We start from the raw sequence: 27516 nt of genomic DNA on the forward strand, positions 1-27516 counted from the left end.
AACGCCACTATCCCCCATACAGCTTCTGCAAAAAAAAAGTAGGGAATATGCCCCACATTCTCGGCATCATGTCTCATAGGCCTACAGGAAGAAGCAAAAGTTCCTGTGCAGCTATGACGGGACAAATAGCCTCTGCATCCATAGGCCAAATCAGTAGCTGTGGACGTGGTGCATCATCTACAGAAAGGCCATGTTTGTCCTTTTTTCGAGTGCTAGATGTTCTATACAGCCAGAGTATGTGGAGGAGGTGATTGAGTGGCTAACCAAGACGCAGACTACCACAGCTGCCAAGGCACCATATTCCAACTCCTTACCCACAGCTACTCTTGCCATTGCTCTGCCAACTGTTGCGGGGTATTTGGCTGGATTGTTGGAGCACAGTGTCGACCACTTGCTAAAGATGACCAGCATTTACTTGGCTCCAAGGTTGTGCAGGAGATGTGTAATGAGAGTTTAGGAGGAGGAGACACCAGGCAGGGAGAACAAATTTCACACCAATGTTCCCACAGCTACAACATACTGCCAATCGGGCTCCAGGGATGAGGAAGTTGGGTATGATCATGAGTTCTCTAACCATACCCGCCATATAAAGCAGAGGAGGAAAGTGAGGGAAAGGAAAGACCCTAGAGAGGCAGCTAGCAGAGAGGTGGAGAAAACAGCTGCCTTATTTTACTGGATGGCAGAGCTCCAAAGGTGCAGGGCACGGCTGTCTACTCCCCAAAGCTCAGCTTTTTGTAAGCACATGTGCAGCAACTTGCACCATTGTTTTTTCAGACTGCGTCCAGCACATCAAGTTTGGCAACATCATCACCATTTGGCTAACACATCTGTGAAGAGACATCTGACCTCTCACCACCTCTCCTCCTTCCAGCTCTTCTCTTTCCAACTCTACCCACACTATACATAATACCCTCTCAGCAGCCTAGGGATAACATTATATTAAGGGGGTCAGTGGTGTACCCTATGGTTCCTCCATTAAGGAAGAGAGTCCGCATAAGGCCACACAGGGTAGGGTCATGTGTAGGCTACAACCTTACTCGGATTTAGCAAGCCCAATCCCATGAGCTGTTGCATTGAGCAGGTAAATTCTGCTGCCCCAGATACTAGAGCGATGTAAAAATGACACCCCATGCACAGTGTCTAAATGTCTCTTGGATAAATTGCTGAATTTACAATGCCTTCCTTTCCAATTGGGGGATTCTGTCCTCTTTCAGGAGTTTGCATCCTGTGCTGCACCACAGTTGCAGGTTCCCAGCTGTCATTTCTTCATGCATAAGGATATCCCTGCCCTTCACCATCACATGGAAGGCAATGCTTCCACGTCACTGGACTACACTGTCAGCAGCAAGGTCCAAATAATCACAGATGAGGTCAAGAAAGTATAGGCAGGGAAACTATAGATTATTTACGGCCCAGTGGGTGACTCTGGAAGCTGGAAGGATGCAGGACAGGGAATACCGCTGGAGCTTGTTCTTACAGCTGGTGGTGACGGTGCCAGATCTCGAGGAGTTCCAGCTGTCAGAATACAATAGTGCAGCGGGAGAGATGCCTGCATCCACATTGCTTGTGTGAAAGCAGGGATCTGTCTTTTCTTTTTTTTTTGCCATTCATCCTGCTGGTTGAACGGAAACCCCCCCCCCCCCCCCAAAGTGTCTACCCTGCTTTAATCTCAGCACAGTACTGAATTATATTATATAGCAGTCACACTAAGCACCAGACTGAAAAGCATTTGCTTCAGAGTTATCTGCAGGTTGCAAATTTGGCTTTGTGTATAAATTTTGCTTGAGGCTGGAGCATTTATCTTGTGAAGAGGAGGATTTAGTACACCCTGTATTTTTTGGAGATTTTAGTTATTCTGTCTTATATAGAGAAATTTGGATAGAAGGATCTCAAATGTTTACGTGAGGTAGGTTTCTTGTAAAACCATATTCATACTGCATTTCCCAGGTCAGAACACATGGGTCGATTTACTAAAACTGGAGTGTGCAAAATTTGGTGCAGCTGTGTATGGTAGCCAATCAATTTTTAACTTCAGCTTGTTCAATTAAGTGTTAGAAACCAATCGGCTTCCAGGTTATAATTCCATGCAGAGTTGCACCAGATTCACACACTCTCCAGTTTTAGTAAAATCGGCCCCAGTGTCCATTTCTCACCGTGGGCTGGTGGCAGAAGCAAACGTAAAGTGGTTGTAAACCCTTACAAACCACTTTGACCTACAGGTAAGCCTAGATTAAGGCTTACCTGTAGGTCCAAGAAATATCTCCCAAACCTTCACGGTTTAGGAGATATTTACTAAAAGACAGTGACAGCTGTCTAGAGCGCATACGCCGTAGACAGCGGCGCGCAGGCGTACTGTCGCCGTTAGCAGCGGCATGCTAACGGAGATATGCCGTTAGTGGCGGCTCCCGTGCGCATGCGCGGGAGTGACGTCATCATTGCTCCAGCGCTGTGAGTTGCCAGAGCAGCAATACCCGGAAGAAGATGGATGCTCCGGACTACAGGGGACAGCGGTGACATCGCTGGCTCCTGTGTCAGGTAAGTTAAACATAATGGGCTACTATGGGATGCATAGTAGTCCATTATGCTTTACCTTTGCAGTGAGACAAAGAGGAAGTAAACCCATCAGGGTTTACTTCCTCTTTAAAGGACGGCAGTCTAAATGCAGAAAGAGGGCAATAAGTTTATGTACAACACCTGACAACACCTAGCATTTTTGGTAGACAGTAGATGGGTGTACCTGGGTCCCTCTGATTTGTGCCAGTTCTGTGCTGATGGCACTGTTGGACATCTTCTAAATGTCAAAGGGAAGTAATCATGATGTGTCTTTCATCTGCTGCATAAGGTTTCTTTGGCTGGTCATTGTGCCTACAGTCCTCAACGTTGCCCGATCTTTGGTGTCCTCAATGCTGAGAAATACAGGCAGATACTAATCCATCATGCCATACCACCAGGCAGGCCTGCGATTGCCCCCACCTTTATTTTTAAGCAGGACAACAACCCCAAACATACAATGTCCTTAACGATTTTCAGCATAAAGAACAAGGAGTCCTGGAAGTGATGGTTTGACCCCCACAGAGCCCTGATCTTAACATCAAATCTGTCTGGGATTACATGAAGAGACAGAAGGATTTGAGGCAGCCTATATCCACAGAAGATCTGTGATTAGTTCTCCAGGATGTTTGGAACAACTTGCCTAAACACAGAGCTCCTTCAAAAACTATGTGCAAGTGTACCTAGAGGAATCAATGCTGGTTTGAAGACAAAAGGGTAAGTCACACTAAATAGTGATTTGATTTAGATTTTTCTTCTGTTCACTCACTTTGCATTTTTTAATTTGATAAAAATAAACAATTAAATATATTTTTGAAAGCATTCTTACTTTAGAGCATTTCTTCACACCTTCCTACAATATTTGCATAGTACTGTATATCCATCTATATATGACAATTCCTTTCTGCTGGTCTTCCCCGCACTCTCTGCGCATTTCCTTTCATGTGCCTTTACTCACTTTCTTAGCACAGAAAATATTAGGGCTCTTGGTATTTAAAGGGTAACTCCACTTTTGTGGGGAATTTCCTGATTGTGTGATTGGCATAATAATTGAATAATTCATAAGTTTGCACTAAGCTACAAGTCAGAATTTGGCATCCACTGCAACAAAATGTCTAAAAGGGATGAAGACTCTGCAAATTTCCTAATCAGAGCCCTGCAAGTGCAGCAGCTGATTGATCATTATGAAATCACTTCCATACAGATTCCCTCCGCACACAGACACAGAAAAATAGCTAAAGGTAGGAATCTGCAGCAAAGTTGTGAAAATCCCTGCAATGTACATACAGTAGATCACCCAGATAGGAATGTTTTGTTTTCAACAAAAGTGGTGTTACTCTTTAAAAATCAATTAGGTATGAAGGTCATCAGAACAATTGTATAGAACAGTGTACTTATTCTTTAAGTAAAATTAAACTGCACGTGGGAAAAGGCATCAAGCAAACTAAAAATATAAAAGACATTGTGATCAGACTTGTTCATTGGAAACCTATTAGTGGGATGTCATACAAAGATTATTCATTAAATATCTAATAGCAGGATGCCATATACAGATTGAACTAGTAAATGCATGCTACCATGTTTTAACCTTGGTAAATGCACCACGCTGGGGGATCTAGCTATACCGATTGTTTAAATAGAATACATTTTTCATTACGGATGTTATCCTTCGTTAATCATTTTTGATACTTTTCTGACACATGCTGACTGAATTCATAATATAAAAATATAAGGCATCTAAGATATACTCAGGATGACAAAGCCTGGTCATAGCAGAGGGCCGTTTTCCTATGATTTAGGGAATAATCAAATTTGAACATATTACAGGATCAGCAGTTCACAATAACAGGAGGACTATATGAAAGAATACAGAGAGCAGACAAGACTGTTCAGCTGGTTTAGAGTTTGCAGAATATTTCTAGGTAGGACTGCTTCCCCTGCTATAAATTTGTAGCACAACAATATAGACGACCTTTCCACAGAAGATTATTTTTGGCATGGTAAAAATTGCCAACCTAGACAACATTATAAAAAGCAGAGACATCACCCTACCGACAAAGTGATGCATAGTCAAAGTTATGGTATTCCCAGTAGTAGCCTATGACTGTGAAAGTTGGACCATAAGGTTGAACGCTGAAAAATTGATGCTTTTGAACTATGGTGTTGGAGAAGATTCTTGAAAGTCCCTTGGATGGCAAGAAAATCAAACCAGTCAATCTTGAAAGACGTTAATCCTGAATATTCACTGGAAGGACAGACCCTGAAGCTGAAACTCAAATCCTTTGGCCACCATGTGAAGAGAAGACTCATTGGAAAAGACCCTGATGCTAGTAAACATGGAAGGAAAAAGGAGAAGAGGACGACAGAAAACAAGATGGATAGATAGCATCATTGAAACAATGAACATAAAGTTAAAAACAAGCTCAAGGTTGTGGAGGACATAAAAGCACGGTGCACTATGGTCCATGAGGTCACGAAGAGTCAGACACGACTAAAAAACAACAAAAATTGCCAAACCGGCTCGGGTTGTGGACAGCGCTGGATCCCAGGAACGGTAAGTGTCCTATTCCTAAAAGTCAGCAGCTACAGTATTTTTTGTAGCTGCTGGGTTAAGTTTTTGTTTTGGGGATGAAGAACCATTTTAAAGTCGAGCTCCAGCTAACAATATTTAGGCGGTCACAGCAAACTGTTCCCCTTCTGTTTGGGATAAAGGTTTTACATAAAAGAATAAAAGCTGACTATTGTCAACACCCTGCCAATGTTAAATGCTTTGTTTCAACCTTTACCTGACACTTTTGCTGGGTAGCTTGGTCTGTTAAAAGGAAGTTGAAAATTAACAAATGTATTGCTGAAATTACACTGCGCTATAAATATGATCTTATCAAAAATAAAATATATATAAAAAGGTATTGGATCAATATAAAATACAGCAGCTAAAATCAAAATAGATTATTAAATTGAAAAGTGCTGTGCTACGTATTATGCACTATACACCCAATATTGGCTACCAAATGTATACATAACATAAACACACACAAATATTGACCAATGGTGAAGTGCCAGTAAATAAAAAATAAAATAACGTCGTGGAAATTCAAATGCAATGTAAATATATAGTGCTCATGTGAAAAAAACAAATTAAAAAGATTCAAAAAGTTCATAAAAGTCCATATTATGTATGTGAAAAAATACATGACAAGTATTAAAGTGATTGTGTGCAGACAAAGTGTCGTGCTGTGCTTCTAATCAATACGCTGCAATCACAAAAACAACTTGGCAGGTGTTCAAATTTCTATGTTTTTTCACATGAGCACTATATATTTACGGTGCATTTGGGTTTCCACTCCCTTATTTAAATTTTTTATTTACTGGCACTTCACCATTGGTCAATATTTGTGTGTTTTTATGTACGCATTTGGTATAGTGCATAGTACGTAGCACAGCACTTTTCAATTTAGTTATTTAATAATCTATTTTGATTTTAGCTGCTGCATTTTATATTGATCCAATACCTTTTATATTTATTTTATTTTTGATGAGATCATAATTATAGCGCAGCGTAGTATTTACTCATTTATGTTTGCACGATTTGTGAGACGTGTTTAACGCCAGCAGCTTTCCTTTCTCTATACATTTACTGGGCATCTGGCTAGTGGTGGCTCGCAGGATTCTTTGCGTTTTTTGTATTGCTGAAATTAACAAAAAAATTCAAAAAAATAAAGAAATGAATGCAGTCATCACATCTAAGAATTGGTAAACTGCCATATAATACATTTTTGCTTTTGGCCTTAATACCACTTTAAGATGGGGACATGGCTACTGTGTTATTGGTTAGTTTTTTATATTAATGTCTATGTAAGGCCCGTTTCACACGGCTGTCCGTCTTCACTACTCCGCTTGCTCAGCGGGGATCGCTCCATCGGCATATGACAAGTCCGTCTCGGCACTCTGTGCAGGGACGGGCCCGTCAGAGTCCGATCTCCCCTATGGGGGGGGGGGGGGGGGGAGGAATCAGATGATTACGGACCGCCTGTCTGTTTTAATCCAATAGATGGAGAGAAAATAGGACATCCGTCTGGATTTTGTGGAGCAGATCGGTTGTCAGTGGGCATGTCACAGCTGACATCCGATGCTCCATAGAGCTGTATGGAGCGACCGTTCAGATCCACCTGTCAGTTTTTTCAGGCGGATCTGAATGGTCTGCATGTGTGAAAGGGGCCCAATAGTACTATATGAAAGTCGGCCCTTGAGATCTAGAAATAGCATATATATTGCCACTTTTTTTTTTTGCTAATAGCACAACAAACAAACCAAAAACTGGTACCCGATTTGTTTCTATTCAGAGCTGCACTGGATTTTGTACTCTTTAGCTTTAGTAAATTAACCCCATAATTCCACAGACATGCAATGTATTGAAAAGTAAGCATCAGAATAAACTCTAAAGCAAGCCAATGGCACACAAAGTACTTTAAAAATCATTTTATTTTACAAATGATAAATATTTTGTTCAAAAGGTTTCTTTTCACCTTTATTTCATACAAAAAAAAAAAAAGGCATCTTCATAGAAAAAAATATCTGAACTATATCAAAATAAGTCATATTAAATGAAGGCACAGGAAGTATTTAACCCATTGTTGCCACAGGGACCAGAAAAAAGGCATTGTGGCATGAAGTACTGGTCCTGTTGACAAGGGAAGGGTTAATTCCCAAATATTCACAGTTTTTATTTTAATACTGGTTGTTTCAGTAAAGTCCCACTAGAGGTCGGTACCTACATTTGATAAGATACTTATTGGAGTTGAAGAAAATTCATATTTGTGATAAGGCACATTAAGAGTGCTGAGAAGGTTCAGTCATTGTGCAATTAAAAAATAGATAAGCCCGTTTCTTCTCAACAAAAGTAAGGTGAATGTGCAGAGTCTACTTCTTACCAGATCCTAAAGTTTCACAGTACAGGAGTAACTTTAGGGAAATGCACTTGTTGGATCTCAAGAAGTTGTGGTCCTCTTTCATTTATGGGCACAATGGTGTAGATAGAAGCTACAAAAAGGACTTTGCTATGTCTCTTCGTCCCACAGGCATAGCTGTTTCTGGGGCACATAGAAGTGGAAGCTGTAGCCTTTTTGGCAGCTGCGGATGCCACACTTGTAAGAAGTGGTCTTGCCAGATGAATCCCGGCTTTTGCAATATTTCAGGCTGCATGGTATCCATTCCAAGCTTAGACGATATGAGCAGATGCAGGGTTTCCAATCATGAGAGCAAAGCTTGCAGGGATGCAAAACTGGAAGAGAGTTCGACTGAGGAAGAATCTCAAACATCGATCCGTCAACACCTTACAAGAAAAAGAATAAAATAAAAAATAGATCAATGACTACCATTAATAACCTTGCCGTTTTTTGCAGATTGGCAAGAGACTGCCCGTCTGTCCTGGAATCGCTTCTCTTCAGCTGATGCAGCGAGAGGTCACCCCCATTGCTGGCAAATGAGATTCAGCAGCGTTTGGGTCAGCAAAGAGTGACATTTCCCTGCATCTGGGTAAAGGAGGAGTGATTCTATAAGGGTAGACAGCAGAAGACATGCCCATCTGGCATCAGCCTAAGGCATAATACAGTATTGAATCTAAAGACCGTGCATGCTCAAAAGAATAATGAAGCCCACCAATTAAATCTTTTTTTACATTTTAAAACCTATTTCAACCCTATTATCAAAATGTGTGGATGGGAGACTCCTGCTGCTGAGCTGTTGTATACTGACAGTGGGGAGACCCCCCCCCCCTCGATACACTTATCAGCGCTTCTGATCAAGCAGAGTAAACTGGACAGGGTAGTTGTACAGATGTCGATCAGCAGATTGAGTTCTGTGCAACATCTCTGCCTATATATGGAACAAAAGTCCTCCGGTGCCTGATGAACTGGCCGGATTTTGATCAGTCTATGACTGGTTTAACTGTCTTTCTGTAGAGTATTTTCTGTAATATTTTACAATGTACAAACTTTAACACGTTCACACGGACATAACACATATGCAGCCTCACTGGACTGGGCTTTTTTCTGTGGGGCCGTGTATGTGTATCTGTCCTTGTGCTGAGAGCTCCCAGCACAGAGACTGGGGTCTCACCGAGAGCCCCAGGTCCCGTACAAACAATTAGGACCCAGAACTCCTGAAGCCAGGTCATCTGATCAGTGTGGTAGCCTCTGATTGGCTACCAACAGTGATCAGTCACTGTGAACCCTGCCCCTGTGTTTCTCTCTCTGAGAATGGAGAGGAAAGATACATTGCATCTTTTTCTCTCCTGGCAGAGAGGAAAAAAAAAAAAAAAGTGTGTATAAAAATGTAAATAATAAAAATAAATAATAATAATAATAATAATAATAATAATAATAATAATAATAATAAATACAAAAATAAAGGAAAAATACCTAGATCAAAATTGTGCTTAGGCATTAAATATTAGTTTTACCCTTAGGCATAAAGGGGATAAATACGAAAAGGATACTGGACCTTTTGTAAAACAAGACCAGCTCTCATTACAATACTACCCCTTCTTCTCCAGCGCTTTCCCCCCTCAGACTTGCCGATTTGCGATCCAGTGCTGGTCTTCAAGTATTAACCACTTGAAGAAAAGGCCTACTCTGACACTTTTGGTTTACAAGTAAAAATCAGTGTTTGCTTGCTAGAAAATTACAGGCATATATTTATTTTTTTGCAGTGGCCCTAGAGGATAAAATGGTGGTTATTGCGCAGAAGTTTTTGAAACGCAATTTGTATTGGGAAAAAATACACTGCGTGAATACATATTTTAATGCATAAAAACACAATATACTGTATAATCCATTTTTTTGGTGAAGTATAAAAGTTCATGTTATGCCAAATAAATGGATACCGAACATGTCAGGCTTTAAAATTGCACGTGCATGTGGAATGACAACAGACTAGGATACTGAAAATCTCCATAGGCGACTCTTTAAACATTTTTACAGGTTACCAGTTTAAAGTTACAGAGGAGGTCTATCACTGGAATTATTGAACTCAGTACAACCTTTTCGGCTATACCTCATGTATGGTGTGAACACGGTTTACATGTGTGTTCGCTTCTGAAGCAGAGGGATGGTCCCCGGCTAGCTCTGTGATCACCTGGCAACACTGCTGGATCAATACCAGGCTCCCTGATCACCTGGGGAAGCAATCTAGTGGCTAATCAGCTGTTAGGATTGCTTTTAGATGAAAAAGCATTGCCAGCTGAAAAAAATAAATAAATACTGGGCTCATGGTGTACAGCTGCAGTCATAACCCTGGTATAACCACTTGTAGCCAACCCTGTACATATACAGTATGTGATTTGGCGTCATAAGGTAAAATATATATATATATATATATATATATATATATATATATATATATATATATATATATATATATATATATATATATATATATACAGGGCTCGAGTGGTGCGGGAACGCATGGGAACGGCGTTCCCGTACTATTTCCACAGCGGGAACGCCGTTCCCATTAGCTGTCTGAGCCGGGCTGAGGCTATGCAGCGCGTAGTCCGCGCCGCTCCTCAGCCGCCGAGTGACTGGTTGCTAGGCAGGGGCCGCTCCGCATCTAGCAACCGGTCATATGACTTCGGCCGTGCACGTGGGCACGCACTGGCGCGAGACCGTCAGTCAGTGTGACACACGCTGCGCGCCGGACTGTCCTCCCGCTCCCCTCTACCCAGTGCCTCCTGTTGCCACAGCCGCTGCACTTTTCAAGTTTACTTCTTCTCCCCCCAGAAAAGAAGGGAAGAGAATAAATACCAGGAGGTCAGTCACTAGTGTGTAAGCAAGTTGCATTCTGCAATACCCTGCCAAATTGCCAATACTCTGCAATACCCTGCCATACTCTGCCAATACCCTGCCAATACCCTGCCAATACATACCCTGCCAATACATACCCTGCCAATACATACCCTGCCAATACTCTGCAATACATACCCCGCCAATACTCTGCAATACATACCCCGCCAATACTCTGCAATACATACCCCGCCAATACTCTGCAATACATACCCCGCCAATACTCTGCAATACATACCCCGCCAATACTCTGCAATACCCTGCCAATACTCTGCAATACATACCCCGCCAATACTCTGCAATACATACCCCGCCAATACTCTGCAATACATACCCCGCCAATACTCTGCAATACATACCCCGCCAATACTCTGCAATACATACCCCGCCAATACTCTGCAATACATACCCCGCCAATACTCTGCAATACATACCCCGCCAATACTCTGCAATACATACCCCGCCAATACTCTGCAATACATACCCCGCCAATACTCTGCAATACATACCCCGCCAATACTCTGCAATACATACCCCGCCAATACTCTGCAATACATACCCCGCCAATACTCTGCAATACATACCCCGCCAATACTCTGCAATACCCCGCCAATACTCTGCAATACATAGCCTGCCAATACTCTGCAATAGCCTGCCAATACTCTGCAATAGCCTGCCAATACTCTGCAATAGCCTGCCAATACTCTGCAATAGCCTGCCAATACTCTGCAATAGCCTGCCAATACTCTGCAATAGCCTGCCAATACTCTGCAATAGCCTGCCAATACTCTGCAATACACACCCTGCCAATACTCTGCAATACATACCCTGCCAATACATACCCTGCCAATACTCTGCAATACCCTGCCAATACTCTGCAATACCCTGCCAATACTCTGCAATACCCTGCCAATACTCTGCAATACCCTGCCAATACTCTGCAATACCCTGCCAATACTCTGCAATACCCTATCAATACTCTGCAATACCCTATCAATACTCTGCAATACCCTATCAATACTCTGCAATACCCTGCCAATACATACCCTGCCGATGCTCTGCAATACTCTGCCAATACTCTTCAATACATACCCTGCCAATACTCTGCAATACCCTATCAATACTCTGCAATACCCTGCCAATACTCTGCAATACCCTGCCAATACTTATTCCTGTTTGTGGGATATTTTCTAATGGGCTGTGTAACAGAATTTGGAACAGGGTGTATTTGTGGTAGAAATTCCCTGCGAGGGAAAGATCATCACCCATTGTGTTTATTGTTTTGTTTGACACGTTATTTTGTTTTTGTAAACTGGCACTTTACAATAAATGTTGTACTGTATTTTCTGTGAAGTATATATGCATATGAGCGTACCTTTTTTTTTTTTTTTGGTGGGGGAATGGATCTTGGGTGGGAGTTCCCACACTTTTTTTCCCAGGACTTGACCCCTGTGTATATATATATATATATATATATATATATATATATATTTGAATGGGGGAGGGTTTGGCTCTGGGGGAGAAAAGGCTGGAATTGGTCTTTAAGCCCAGCCCTGTTTCACAAGGGTGCGGCTTTGAAATCACAGCCACACATCAGTGTGTTTTGCACATTCGATTTCACTTTGGCTTGCAAATTAATTTAACAGAAGTCAATGGAAGTCGCAGTGAAAATCATTAGACCTGCCACTATATTATCTACCAGCGTAGGGGCCACCCAATTAGGTGCACTGACCTCTTTCCCCACTGTGAACCCCTCCAGTCCAGCACAATAACCATTTCCGAGTGAGGATTATCCAGATTTGGGTTCTATACCTCTCTGCCATGGACAGTCAGACTGTGGGTCGGGCCTTGTCCCCTCTCCTCTGCCCCCCTCCCCCCCCTTTTGATTTTCATTGTTTTCTGATCTCCCTTGTGCCCATCTTCTGGGTCATCATTGGAGGTCAGCGCAGCCAAATTTTACCTATGCAAGTTGTTGTCAACCTTCAACCTCTTTGCTATATTCAAGATATCCGCTTCCATATCTCTGATATCATAGACCTTTATACCACTTTCTCCTGATGAAGAGGAATGATGCATAATCTTGAAATGCGTAGAGTTTCACTCTGTATATTTGCACAAGATTAATGTAAAATAAGTGGTTTTCCATGATTTCATGTGAACACATTTTGAATTTTTCATGTATGCATGTTTTTAGAATTTGTATAATAAAATTTATACAAATTTTTATATCTACTGTCTATACATACAATTTTTGGAGGCATTGCCTTTTAAAGTCCCACCAGAGGGTTTCCGTTTTGTCGTTTCCTTGCAGGATTGTCCAGAATAGAGCATCTAAAAAAGGTAAGCTGCAAGTTTTAAAATTTTTCTTGTAATTTATGATATGTGAATGGGGACACGCATCATCCACCTAGTTTTAGGAATCGCATTTCCTTCCTCCTTACGTGTCTGCCTCTTGGGCTTGGTTGAAAGAGTTGGCCCTCACAGTGGCTGAACTAACCCTTTTGGGCGGTTATGGTTTTATGCAAGGAAAGTCTTAACTCTTGCTTGGAAAAAGCCTAATCCTCCATCTGCCAACTTTTGGAAACAATAGTCAACATTGCATTACCATTATATAAATATACCTATAGTAATAGGGACTACCCTAAAAAGTTTGACAAAGTGTGGTCCAAATGGCTTCGGGATGACTCTACGACTCAGATGTTGGATGATTCTATGTAACTGATGTAGGTGTTTGACACTGGTTGGGTAGAGGGGTCACCTTCTCTTGTGATTGCCCTTTGCTGAAGGGTATGATATTAAAATGGCCCCTTGGATAATAGTGAGGTGTCAATCCAATTTGGCTGCAAACATGGAAATACACTTAAAGGAATGCACAAAAAAACAAAAACTGAAAAACTTCACACCATCGTGCAGCTCCTACATCCTTATCGCAATCTGCAGGACCTAAAAATTTATCACAGCAAATTCTTGTTAAAACTGTAATGTCAAGTCTACAGTTTTTGTAGATCTTTGTAGTTTATGTATGTTTAGGTTCTCCACTCCAGTAGGTTTTACGTCTTATGAGAAACCCAAAGTTTTCCAAAAGCTTGCATTTCCAGTCTGCCAGTTCACCAGTAGATGGCATCACTTCCACTCCAAACATTCTGCTTTCTCTTTTCCAGCCTTTGATTATACAAGCGTCTCTGGCTAAAAAGTATTTAAACAGTATAAGGTAGGTATGATAAATTTGTGTTTTTTGACCCGCACGGATTTACATTTTTAAACTTCATGAGTGCTCAGCTGTTCTAGTTGGACGATCTCACTACATAATTTTGTAGTTGAACATTTCCTGAGCTCCTCAGTCTATGCTTTAAAGCCCCTTTCTGACATAATCTGTTGTAAGCAGCAATCATTATATACTGTTCATCACCAAGGTGCTAGAATATTTTTTTTCAATTAAACAGGTGTGGCCCTCGGCAGCCCTTTGAAGATCTATTCCACTCATTTCACCCCACTCATTCACTTGACGGCCACTCTGAGTATAAGGCCTTGGAGCAAAATGCCCAGATACCCTACTTTGTACACATGTAGAAGAGATGAGGTGGTTTTAAGGAGGTGATCAAATCACTTACTGAGCAAAGAAAAAATTATAAATTGAAGTTGTTATTCCAGTCAAAAGGGTTAAACATAAAAAACACAAGCTTAAGACTCACGCCCCCCTCCCACTTAAGAAAAGGTGGGAAATGGGGAGGGTAGACTCCGAAATCTTACTCTCCAACCGAAGGGTTTCTTTTTCTTCATGTGGTATAGTTGACATGCTTGTGGGTCCATATAACTTAGGAGATTGCCACTGACAGTTAAGCTGTATCCTGCAATGTATTTACCTTGAATAATTGATTTGATCTGAATATGAGGGTACCTGCTCTTATTTCTGTATTGCGGGGTTCCCTCCCCAGGTTTGGGAGAATAATAAAAATTTATATTTGAAAAAAAACAACAAAAAAAACAAAAAACACAAGCTTAAAAAACATGATTAAAAACCAATCCTAATACAAAACAGTACCAAACCAAAATTACGGGTGCAATACTTCTCCTACTTCTGGAACATTTCTTCACTTTGTTGTCCTATAACCTCAAATTTTAGTTTTATTTATTTCACATTTTCTACCATTTCATTTAAACAAAAATGGCACTTGTAAATATTTTTGTGATGCAAATGCTAAACAAAAAAGCAGGACGTTTTTCCCAGCCAAAAGAGTTAGGGTCACCACATGGTGCAATCCGACTATACAACCTTTATATAGATATTAGACTACAAAAATATAATATAAGGACCTACCGAACTGTCTAATTTGTATCCAATCAGGCAAGTTCTAAATAAGTTTGTACAATCAGATTGTAACATGTAGTGGCGGCTTGTCCATTAGATCGCCCTATCCATGCGTCCGGCCTGTAAAAAGGGGGTAAGTGCAGGCCCTGACTGTCCGACGAGGGGGTTGGGGGTGTGCCGCCCATGACCCAGGGGGGCCTCTGGTAATGTGTGGTGAGCTTTAAACTCTTTAGTGTAGATTTTGCTGTGTCTTTTTGCATACTTTCCCGCTGACAAAGGAGTTTCCACTCAAGTCTTAGGTCTCTTGCAGGCCAATAGGAAAACCTTTAGAATTGGCCCATATTTGGCTCCGTCTACCATGCCCTTAATATCAACTAGTTTCCCTGCTGATTTGGAGGGATCCAAATTATACCAAGGTTAAAAAAAAAAAAAAAAAAAAATGAACTCTGTTGCCATTAGATCACAGAAACCTTTTCTGAGAGTCTAGCAGCAGTTTCTCACATTGCAGCTATGGATCTCTGCAGTCCGCTGCCTGACTGCCTCCTTCCTTTGGGAAAAAAGTAATTAAACAGGAAAGGAAGAATGCCCAAACCATAATATATATATATATATAAATAAATTTTTTATTTTATTTTTCCTCTCCCAGCTGATCTGCACCTTCCCAATTTAGGTGCAGTCTGTCCCTACTAAAGAGCTGGTAACTGACTGAGAAATTGTCCAGTTCTCCAGGAACCCAAACCTCTTATTTCTACATCAGCTCCTCAGCCACTTGTTTACTTCCCTAATCTCCCACTGCCCTTCTGGTGTGGCTCAAGGTACCGGTAGTATTTCTGAGACTACTATCTTGGAGGTCCTTTTGCTTAATTTAGCTCCCAAGTCCCTAAAATCATTTTTTAGGACACTCCATCTTCCTCTGACTTTGTCATTGGTGCCAACGTGCACCATGACAACCAGGTCTTCCCCAGCCCTTCCCAGTGATCTTTCCACCACATCCATGATGTGCCGAACTCGAGAGCCCAGTAGATAACATACAGTTTGGCGCTTCAGGTCTTTGTGACAGATCGCCCTCGCTGTTCTTTTAAGAATGGAGTCCCCTACCACCAGAACCTGTCTTTTCTTTCCCATGGCTTTACTCCCACCCTCACTGGAGGAGTTATTCCCCTGGCAGCTGGGGTAGTGCAGTTTTTTAAAAACTGCTGGCTTTGCACCTTTAGCTCAATTACAAGGGTGACATTTGATAAAATCCTTGGAACATACCAGGCTGGTGAATAGGAGAGAATCAATTATATACATCAACATGTAAAAATGATGGCTTACCTTTCTTTAGCCATGCTCTCACATCTTCCTGCCGCGTGTAGATTGCCTCCCTGGCTTCAGAGCAGATGTTGTGAAGGTGGGAGCTCAGCTGGATACCTTTCGTAAAATTTACCGCTACCTCCATCTGCAAAATCTCAGTCCCTCTAATCTCCTCTGCCTGACGGACCGTGTTGGGATTTTTCTGTGAAACAAACATATCAGTTACAAGGAGCCGTCTGCAGCACCTAACCAAAAAGACAGCCAGCAAGGACAGAAATATGGTAACTGACTTCTTTTAAAGGTGAACTCCAAGCAAAAAAAAGGAGGCATTTTACCTGCCAATAGATTTGTAGATTTGTTTCACCCTCTTCTGTGATTTACACTTTGCTTTACCACACAGCCCAGTCCTGCCCGACATGACATGAGACCCGACTTTTCTCTGCGGTCGTTATGTAACACTAAAGCTGGCCACTAACCTAGCTGGCCATACATTTTACAATTTTCTTCTTCAATATCCTTTAGATTTACCTTCAACTATGTAGTGCAAGGGCCTGCCTAATTACATACAATTTGAAAGTGTTTAGGTTTGACCTTATATTATATGGTTTTGGTAAATCTAAAGGTAAATTGTACAAGAAAATTGTATGATGTATGGCCATCCTTACAGATCTTGTCCCCCCCAACCAGGACAGTAAAAGGAGAAGTAGCACAGCAGGAAGGTGGTGTGAACTGGCAGATCGTGTCCCATTGCAAAATAGACTAATCTGCTGCAAGGACCACTCTGCTTCCTGTTGGGTATTGTTCTGGATAACACTGGGTCTACATTTACACCTTGATGCTACCATGCATATGTAGTTGTGATATATTGTTATTACCTTCTTGCCGCTACTGCGCATGCATTAGCGCCACTTTGGCTTATCTCAAAGTCTCTACGTTCCCCAGAGTGGACCTGTCATTTAGTGACAGTCCCACCGATCTCCTGTAATCTGCAGCAATCTTTGCAGATACCATCATCTGATCTACAGGTGGGAGCTGCAAATAAAGTTATTAGTGATGGGAGACATCCTGTGCCGAAATCAATTGTTGGTATGTGCAAGGATCGCTGGATACTAGAGGAGATCATCAATCCTGTCATTAAATGCTGGTTCTGTGTCCTGCTTCCTATGCATGTAAAGTAGAACCCTACGATGAATGGGAAGAGGCACTAGACACATGCAAGAAAGTCTCCACCAAACTGTCCGATCGCCTTACACAACTATACATAGTGCACAGAACCTACCTGACCCCCGATACGACTAGCTAAATACAAACCCAGCTACAACCTTTTATGCCCCAGGTGCAGTAGCCCTTCCACCACGTTCTTTCACATATTGTGGCCTTGCCCTGTGATACAGGACTACTGGACACATATTGTGCAATTTATCCACGATGAAATGGGATCTCCCCTAACACTATGCCCCAAACAAAGCCTCCCTGGAATATTCTCAGACCCTGACTCCGATCAATTTCATAAAATATTCCTTCAAGAATCGCTCTTTATTGCCAGACTGCTAATTGCCAGAAAATGGCTCCAGATTAAGCCACCATCAATCCAGGAGTGGAAAGTGGCAGTCAACAGGGTTCTTCCATATAAAAAAAGATCTATGCTCACAGAGGTTGCCCCGCTAAATATGGCAAAGTATGGGATGCTTGGCTGGAGAATGCTGCCACTTGCAATGCACTACCTGACTAAAACCTTGTATAAATGGGTATATTATGTTTCGGCTCTCCTCTTGCATTAATAGGCTCATGCAGCTGCACTGTGACAGACATGTTAACTGGCTACACAATGTTCATGCCGGGAGAGAACCGTTTTGTGCCTTAACGTTCTGATATATAAGAAGTTACTGCGTTTATGTATGCTAACTGCCATATCACAAGTTTGGATTTGTACCATTTTTTGCCTTACTGATGTATACTGTATAAAATGTCTTTGCTCTTCTCAATAAACACTTTTTTTTTTTTTTACAAGTAACAAAGTAGAACCCTACATACTGTACCTCTATGGGACCAGGAGAAAGATCAGTCTCCAGGCCCTATAGAAGGTGATAGCGTTCTACTCTACATGCACAAGACAGTGAGAAGAAGATGCACTGTTCTTTGGTAAACATTGTGGAAGAACACTGGTGAACTCTGTACCAGAACTGTGGAATCAGAGCGGAGGACGGAGAGGATGGGAAAACATTCAGCAAATTACATTTGAAAGTTTCACTAACCTTTAAAGTGATACTAAACACTATTTCATTTACATTGTCCCCTACATTGTTACATTATCCCTTCTATTTATGTATATGGATGATGGTGCTGTAATTATTTAAAAAAAACATGTAAGTGCATTTTTCCTAATCGATATACAGCTTTCACATGATCCAGAACAGGAGGAGCTTCTAGTTCTGGTCAAATTATCAAAATAAAAAAAAATTACAGAGTTCAAATAAATTATCAATAACCTGTTTTAAATTGGCATACAAAGATATATTTGCCAAAAAATTTAAATAAACCTTTATTATTTTTTGGCAATACACATGGTGTGAGCGGATTTCTGACAGTCACAGGCTGTGATATGCCCCCTCCAGCCTGTGTCTTAGAATAAGAGTTGTTGAGGCGAAGCCTCCATTAATCTACATGCAATATCCAGCCCCATTGTGTTTAGCTGGATAGTGGGCATGGAGGAGGAGGGGAGTGGTCTGTTATTTACCACTGTGTATACACCCACATGTGTGACTCTATAGTCCCATGGGCTTCTCAGCTGCGAGAAGGTGGAAATGCTCAGCATAGAAACTCACTGAAAAATGGAGCATGTGCAGTGTCGCCTCACTGAATTGGGCATATAAACAGGAGGTTGAGATAGAGAGCAGCGGGATCAACCAGGTTTTTGCAGAATACGGAAAACAAAAAACTCATAGTGACTGAGTAATTTTGAACAGCATAAAATACACCATTTATTGAGTTTTTTACGATGTGGGTTTAGGGACACTTTAACCGGTTCCCAACCTGCGCACATCGATGTACGTTGGCAGAATGGCACGGCTGGGCAAATGGGTGTAATTGTATGTCCCCTTAAAATTTGCTGCCGTGCCATTGCATGCCGGTCGGGACCGATGAGAGCAGGGTCACGGGTTCCGCGGACTCGATCGCCGTGGGGATACCCTCGATCGCCTCGTCGAGAGGAAGAACGGGGAGATGCTAATGATAAACAAGCATCTCCCCGTTCTGCCTGTGACCGTGTCACTGATCATAGCTCCCTGTGATCGGAGCAGACATCAGCGACGTGTCACACCCCCCAGTGTTAGAAACACTCCCCAGGACACACTTAATCCTTACACTACCCCCTAGCGGTTAACCCCTTCACTGCCAGTGTCATTTACACAGGAACCAGTGCATTTGTATAGCACTGATTGCTGTATAAATGGTCCCAAAAATGTGTCAAAATTGTCCGATGTGTAGGCCATAATGTCGCAGTCACGATAAAAAACGCTGATCGCCGCCATTACTAGTAAAAAATAAAAAATGCCATAAAACTATCCCCTATTTTATAAACACTATAACTTTTGTGCACACCACATGCTTATTGCGTTTTTTTTTTTCAAAAAATATGTAGAAGAATACGTATCGGCCTAAACTATATATTTTTGGGGGATAATATATATTATAGCAAAATTTAAAAATGATGTGTTTTTTCAAAATTGTTGCTCTTTTTTTTAATAGCACAAAAAATAAAAACCACAGGGGTGAATAAATACCACCAAAAGAAAGCTCTATTTGTGTGAAAAAAAAATAAAAAGGACGTCACTTTTGTTTGGGAGCCATGTCCCACGACCGTGCAATTGTCAGTTAACGTGACGCAGTGCCGAATCGCAAAAAGTGCTCTGGTCAGGAAGGGGGTAAATTCTTCCGGGGCTGAAGCGGTTAAGTTAAAATGAATCATAGGGGCAATATATGTGTTTTCCAATATACTGCATGATGATTCTATTAACAACAAAATCGTCAAATGTAGGAATTCCCAAACTGCTTTTAAACATATCTGCTAAGATAAATAATATAGCAGAGGAAATTTAATAAACTGGAAGTTTCTTAAATTTAATTTCACACTCTGGGCTTCACAATTCAAAATTGAACCCGGGCACAAAAAAAAACAAAAAAAATAAATTTTCTAAAGCTACACAGGATATAAATCCACTCTGAACACCAAATGCTTTTGTAAACCCAGATAGTACCTTAAAGCGGGAGTCCACCGAGACTCCGCGTTTTTTTTTTTTTTTAAAAGCCAGCAGCTATAAATACTGCAGCTGCTGACTTTTAAAATAGTGACACTTACCTGTCCAGCGCGCCCGCGATGTCGGCACCCGAAGCCGATCTCTAGATCGTCTCTCGAGTGCTGCCGCCGCCGCCATCTTGGGTATGGGAATCAGGAAATGGAGCCTTTCGGCTTCATTTCCCGGTTCCCTACTGCGCATGCGCGAGTCGCGCTGTGCAATAAGGACGGTCCCCGCTGCCTCTGGGATCTGTGTGTTTCCCAGCAGGCAGCGGGGCACTTGCGGAAAGGGGCGTAATCTACGCCCCTTTCCGCAGAGAGCTATCCCGGAAATGGGTGCAGATACCTGTACTGTACTGGGGGGGTTCCGATGAGCGGAAGGTCCACTTTAGGGTGGACCTCCGCTTTAAAATGAAAATCATTGTGCTGTATACAGTGCCTTGAAAAAGTAGCAGGACAGGACAACGACCCTAAACATACAGCCAGAGCTACAATGGAATAGTTTTGATAAAAGTAGAGCTGCACGATTTTGGCTAAAATGAGAATCTCCATTTTTTTGCTTAGAATAAAGATCACGATTCTCGCAGTGTAACATCCTCTTTCATATTATACAAAAAAATAAAAAAATTGGGCTAACTTTACTATATATTTTTTTGTAATGCTAAAAAAAAAAAAAAAAAAAAAAAAAAAGAAAAGAAAATTGTGTTTGAAAGACCGCTGCGCAAATAAGGTGCAATATAAAATATTGCAACAACCACCATTTTATTCTCTAGTGTCTCTGTTAAAAAACAAAAAAAAATAAAAATAAATCATGTTTGGGTGTTCCAAGTAATTTTCTAGCAGAAAATAATGATTTTTACTTGTAAGCAACAAATGTCAGAAAAGGTTTGGTCTTTAAATGGTTAAACTTCCCTCATTTACACGCCCTTCTTTTCTTTGATAAAAGAATGAAAAGATACTTTGTTTCTACTTATTCACTGTTGTGATAAAACTTGGCAGGCTGCCTGGATTTTTATTTATTTTTTCCAGCTGTGAGAACTCTGCACTTGTCGCGACATGCTGTTTTGAAGATCGGGAAGGGAAAAAGATCGCAATTTCGATTCTTAATTAATCGTGAAGCTCTGGATCAAAACATATTCATGTGTTAGAATGGCCCAGTCAAAGTCTAGACCTAAATCCAATTGAGAATCTGTGACAAGACTTAAAAATTGCTGTTCACAGACGCTCTCCATCCAATCTGACAGAGCTTGAGATATTTTGCAAAGAAGAATGGACACAAATGTCACTCTCTATATGTGTAAAGCTGGTAGAGACATCCCTAAAAAGACTTGCAGCGTTAATTGCAGCAAAAGGTGGTTCTACAAAAGTATTGACTTAGGGGGGCTGAATACAAATACATGCCACATTTTTCACATATTTGTAAAAAAAAAAAAAAAAAAAAAATTGAAAATCCATTTATCATTTTCCTTCCACTTCACAATTATGTGCCACATTGTGTTGGTCCATCACATAAAACACATTTACATTTTTGTTTGTAACATGACAAAATGTGGAAAATTTCAAGGGGTACAAATACTTTTTCAAGCCACGGTATAGCCTGTGCAGAGAGCAGAGCTGTGGGAGGGACCCAGCAAGCCCAACCCACTACAGGCTGCCCGCAGAATACTACAGGAGGGGGCGGGGACAAGACCAGTCACCCTGCGCAAGGAGAGAGAACATGAGTAACCGGTCTATTACAGGAAACCTTGCACACAGGCAAATTACAAGAGTTAATGCACAGATCTGTTGGAAACAGACCAAATATTCATGTAACAATTCACAGCCACTTACTTCTGTTTAAAGAATAATTAAAGACAGAATTTTTTTTTTTTTTTTTTTTTAGAGAGAAATTAGAACACCAATCATTTATTGTGGTCTACGTCCCTGTTGGTGAGATTTAGCCTATTTGTTCTGTTTACCATTAGCACACATCTATTGTCTTTAAAGAATAAGTTACATTTGGGAACATTTAACATATTCCACCCGATTTCAGGGTGTTCCCAGTGCTGCAGCGGCTGCCGGATCCTACCGTCCCTGTGACAGCAATACGGGGAGAAGTTCCCCATGCTAGATGTCACTTTTTTAAATCAGTGCGGCCCATGACTGCATCATTCATCCTTTCATCCTGCCTCCTTTGCGGCTGTCGGCTTGTAGTTCTCAATGAACTACCACGGCGCCTTCGAGCTCTGTGGTAGTTCATGGATTCTTCCCGTTAGTGTATCTGCTTGCCCATACGGGCACACAGATACTCTGACACATCTTCAGGCTCCAAAAAAAAAAAAAAAAGCTAAAGTGAACTTTAACCCTTTCATTGCCAGGGCCTGCTCTCCACTTTTAAAAGGGTACGTCCAGGGATGTCCTTGAATTTTCATGGGTATAGCTGAATGATGCCCCCCCTTTTACTCCCCTGAACCTGGTCTTTCCAGCACATCAGCTCCAGCCGGTGTCTCGGGTCCCGATTGGATAGATTGATAGAAGCGCAGCCATTGACTCCAAGTGCTGTGAACCAAATCCAATGATGCCAGAGCCTGGGGGCGGGGCCAACCCCCGCACGAGTGCCCAGAGGGAGAGTGGCTCTCCAAAGGGGCACACGAGAAGAGGAAGAGCCAGGAGGGAGCCCAGAAGAGGAGGATCGGCCCCTGTGCAAAATCAACTGCACAGAGGAGGCAAGCATGACAGGTTTGTTATTACAAAAAACAAAAGCAAAGGTTTAGTTATCCTTTTAACTCAGCTGGCTGGACCATTTTTGCAATTTTTCCATTGCTTTATTATTTTTTCCTTACAGCTTTCAGGGTTTGTAAAAGACTCCCCAAAACTAGAGCTCCAAAATTATGGCTAAAATGAGAATCACAGTTTTGCTTAGAATAAAGATCACAATTCTCACGGCGTAACATCCTTCAAATTATACCAAAAAAAAAAAAAAAAAAGTACTTTTTTTTATTCATTAAATTTTATTTTTTCCCAAAAATATTGCGTTTGAAAGACTGCTGCGCAAATACAAAGTGTGACAAAGCATTTGATCTCTAGGGTTTGAAAAAAATATATATTGTTTGGGGGTTCAAAGTAATTTTCTAGCAAAAAATACTGAATACAGACAAGAGTTCATTCCTTTGATCTAAAAGAACAAAATGTTACAATATTCCTCTTTATCTCGCCTGAGCGATGTTGTGATGAACTTGACAGGCTGCCTGGCTTGTTTGTTTTTGACCGCTGGTCGGCTTGAGCTCTCTGCACTGAATTGAGGAAATGCTTTGATCTTGACGGGAGTTGAATCTCGATCTCAATTCTTTAACAATTAATAGTGCAGCTCTACCCCAAATCATATAATTTTCTGAAAGCACATGACCAGTAGAATAAAAAAAGAAGGTGCTGCTTATTTTTAAAGGTCCTGTGATATTTGCGCAAATGTTTATCAAAGCAATCTTTTTGCTGAATATACACAAAAATCATTATAAAGCAGGTAAAAAAAATAAAAATAAAAAAAAAAACACACACAAAAAAAAAACAAACGCATAGAAAATTTTACTAAATTCCTGCTCAAATAAATTACTACTAAATTAAAAAGTTTAACCTGTGTTGAATAAATAAATAACACATATTTGTAAATTTTAAAATTGCACCTTTTTGTGAAAATCGAGTAATGCAAAAACGTAAATATCCAAAATGTCTCTAAAAATCTGGAGGTTTTCATTTTTCACTCACAGCTTTCATAGTTTGTAAAATATCCCCCAAACCATAGGTTTTCTAAAAGCACTTGATCTGTAGAATAAAAAGGCGCTACTGACTTGTAAGGCCCCCCGAGATATTTGCAAAAATGTTCAAAAACAATATTTTCACAAAAAATACACTAAAATCATTACTAGCAGATACAAACACAGCAAATTAAAAAAAAAAAAAAATAAATAAAAAACCTGCTAAATTCCTTTTAAAAATAAAAGCTAAACCTGTATGGAGTTAAAATTGCAAATATTTTAAAATTGCGCCTTTTTGCAAAATGGTGAAAATCGAACAGTTTTTGTAAAAGACCCACCAAACCATATATTTTCTGAAAGTACATGATCAGTAGAATAAAAAGGTTCTACGGATTTTTAAGGCCAGGCAATATTTACGCAAATATTTATCAAATCACATTTTCACAAAAAAAATAAAAATAAAAAAAACACACACCACCACACTAAAATATTTGCACACATAAAAAACACAGCATAAACTTTCAAAAAATCAAAATTGCTACTAAGGCCTCCTTCACATAGAGCATATGCCCATGGAGGGTTATGTTTACCTGCACGGTGTTTGGTGCATCCCTGTGCAGACAAGTGTCAGTGTAATTTGTGTCAGTTGCGACACAGCGGCTGCAAGGACAGATGTGAAATCTGGGTGGGGGTAGGTTTATGGCCCTAAATGCAGACATTGTGCGTTCACTGACATAAAACACACATGGAAGTCAAGTTGGGAACTGTGGCTCTGTCCATGCAGCTGCTGCATCCCAACTAATATGGATGGCACTGCGAATGCACAGAACACCCATGCATTCCCGTGCAGCTGTTGTGTCCCAATTGACATCAATGGGATGGCCTGCATGGAGCTGTACATCCCTGTGCAGCTAAACACGGCCTCACTGTAGTAGGATCCGTGTGAACAAAGCCTTATACCTGCAGTTGGGGGGCATAAAAAAAATGCAGTGTTAAGCTGCGTTTCACCCGCCTGCCCGCCTTTAAGCTGAAATAGGCAGCGGATGGAGGAATTTGCATGCTGTGGCCGCGATGCTTTGCACACACACAAAAGTTGACCCGACTTGTAGTGACGCAGCCTTCTGAACTCTACACATTTACGTCAATGGGGAAGAGCCGCAAAACGCTATGCAACTGCGTGCAATACACACAGCTGTAGTGCATTTCCTCTCAAAAATGCGGTTAACAACAGGTGGCGACTCACTTTATTACCACCTGTCAGTAGCCACTGGAGTGCCATCCAAACGTGGATCGGGCTTCAGAAGCAAGGGAGCATTTGATGCATGTTTAAATGTACCCTTACTAAGTTTTTTTTTTTTTTTTTTTTTATAAAAAAATGTACAATTTTATTTTTATTGGTACATTCACATTTTTTATTTTATTTCTTTAATTGTGGGGGGGAGCGACATGAATGCCCTGCAATTGCGTGTAATGCGAAACGGTTAAGGATATTGTTTATTCACTTGCGGAACCACCTGCCGTCCTTATACATTGGTACTTTGATGTTGAATACTGTTGTTATGGCAGCAGATATACCATATCCCCGGTATTTTCAAAAAATGGCAGGTGGTCTGCTTTCAGGTAAAAGTGGTCTCTGCAGAGCATTCGCTGTGAGATCGAAGGTCTTTTTGACCCCAGATCACATCCTTAAGTGGTTAATCTACATTTGCTTGCATTTTGACATTCGGCATGTTAGGGCTCATTCACACTTTCCACATTGGACGATCACAGACCACCGCTAGGGTTTTCCATGTGCCCCATTCATTCCATAATGGGGGCAGTGCAATGTGGAAAAAAATGTGACACTTCAAATAACATTGAAAAAAAAGAAATGGAAAAAAATAAAAATGAAAAAAGTACAATGCACAAACACATGTATGGCACCGCTTCCAGTCAGAACTTGCACCGGACAGTGCAGCCTAGTGAGACGTAGCCCTTACACTGAACTACAGAATTGTAACTGAAAACAAACTTATTAAAAACAAATAGTTTCATAGAACGAATTTTCTTCAGCAAAAAGCCAAAAACGAATAAACGAATAACGTGGTAGCAAAACAAAATGACATTTTCGTTAGCCTTTCAAACAACTTTATTGTTCTAAAACATTCAATGTTAGATATAAGCGCTAGCTCCCAAACATAAATTGTGGATGAATAAATTGATATACCCGTCTATGTCCTAGCAATGATCTAGTCATTTAACATTCTCTTTCTTAAGGCTTGAAATTGACTAAAGTACAACACTCTGTACTTCTGAATAACAATAGTACAATATTTCTCTTCTCGCCAACACAGGAAATGCCTGCGATTCTTTTTTCAGCTTAAGAATGTTCCAATATTGGAGGTCTCTTGTGTATTCACATGAAGCATCGCTGTTCTCAGACAGCTCTGCATTAACCATTTCACCTCTGCAGAACATAAACCAATGGCTTCCACAGTCCTGGCGTCATGAAGGTGGCCGTCCTGCAGAATGTTACCTTTGCATGCAGGATTTTTCTACGTGACGTAATCTGTGATTGTTTTTAAAATTATATTCAGTCACCGATTTCTACAGGTTCAAGGACTGAGGCATACATTTATCTTTATTACATATTTTGAACTTTGGACGTAGACTGAGTGCCGGTTCACACTAGTGCGATGCCAGACATCGCATGTAATTCGCAGCGCCACTGCTGTTCACATTACATGCAATGTCTGTGCAGGTGCGATGTCAGCCATACAGATAGTATGGCTGATATCGCACCGCATTCGGTTCAAACACGCACAGGACCCTTTTTTCTGTTCGCACCAGAATCGGATTGCATGTGTGTTCACACATATGTGATCCGATTCATGTCCGAATTGTCAGTTTGCAGTGCGATATGCAAGCTGAAAGGGGGGTGTCGTTAACATATAATGACACTCCACAGCAGTTCGCATATGGCAGTGTGAACTGCCGTGCGTGTCTGGTGCAATGCGGGAACCCGCAGTTGATTCGCAGAGTTCTCGCATCGCACTAGTGTGAACCGGCACTTATAAATGGATCATTCTGGAACTTTTTCCTCACTTTTTACCTGCTATGATATCAGGGGCAGACTGACAACTCATGGGGCCCTGGGCAATAGGAGATTATGGGGCCCCCAGGCAATCAGAGATTATGGGGCCACACAGTAGACACAAACACACACAGTATAAAAATCACACAGTATACACAGACATGTTTCTATTGACCGAGAAGGTACTGGAGAGTTGGGGCAGCTATAATCTCAGGATGTCGGTAAGGGACATTTCAGAGACAGATGTAAAAGAAAAAAAAAAAAAAAAAACACACATTTTTACATACTGTCCCTAGTTTTACGGAGACTGGCAACCCTGATGGGGCCCCCCAGTGGCATGTGGCCCTCGGGCAATGCCCGAGTGGCCCAATGGTCAGTCCGCCCCTGTATGGTATTGTTATGCACCCGATGTTCAGCATCGT

The 27516-nt window shown here is 41.2% G+C and overlaps 1 protein-coding gene across 2 annotated transcripts in view; it reads right to left on the bottom strand.

Annotated features, from left to right (window-relative positions):
- Positions 1–7014: 7014 nt before the first annotated feature.
- OAF (out at first homolog) overlaps positions 7015–27516 on the bottom strand; it is an 81266-nt gene continuing 60764 nt past the window's right edge. For both annotated transcript variants that reach the window (XM_077457377.1, XM_077457376.1), the window contains exons 4-5: positions 16018–16198; positions 7015–7882 (exon numbers count right to left, since the gene is read on the bottom strand). In XM_077457377.1, the coding sequence (XP_077313503.1) occupies positions 7608–7882; positions 16018–16198 (456 nt within the window). In that variant the 3' untranslated portion in view covers positions 7015–7607. The remainder of the gene's footprint in view (positions 7883–16017; positions 16199–27516) is intronic.

The sequence above is a fragment of the Lithobates pipiens genome, unplaced genomic scaffold, assembly GCF_037356315.1.
Source record: "Lithobates pipiens isolate NorthernLeopardFrog02 unplaced genomic scaffold, aLitPip1_a1.2 Scaffold_27, whole genome shotgun sequence".
Taxonomy (NCBI): domain Eukaryota; kingdom Metazoa; phylum Chordata; class Amphibia; order Anura; family Ranidae; genus Lithobates; species Lithobates pipiens.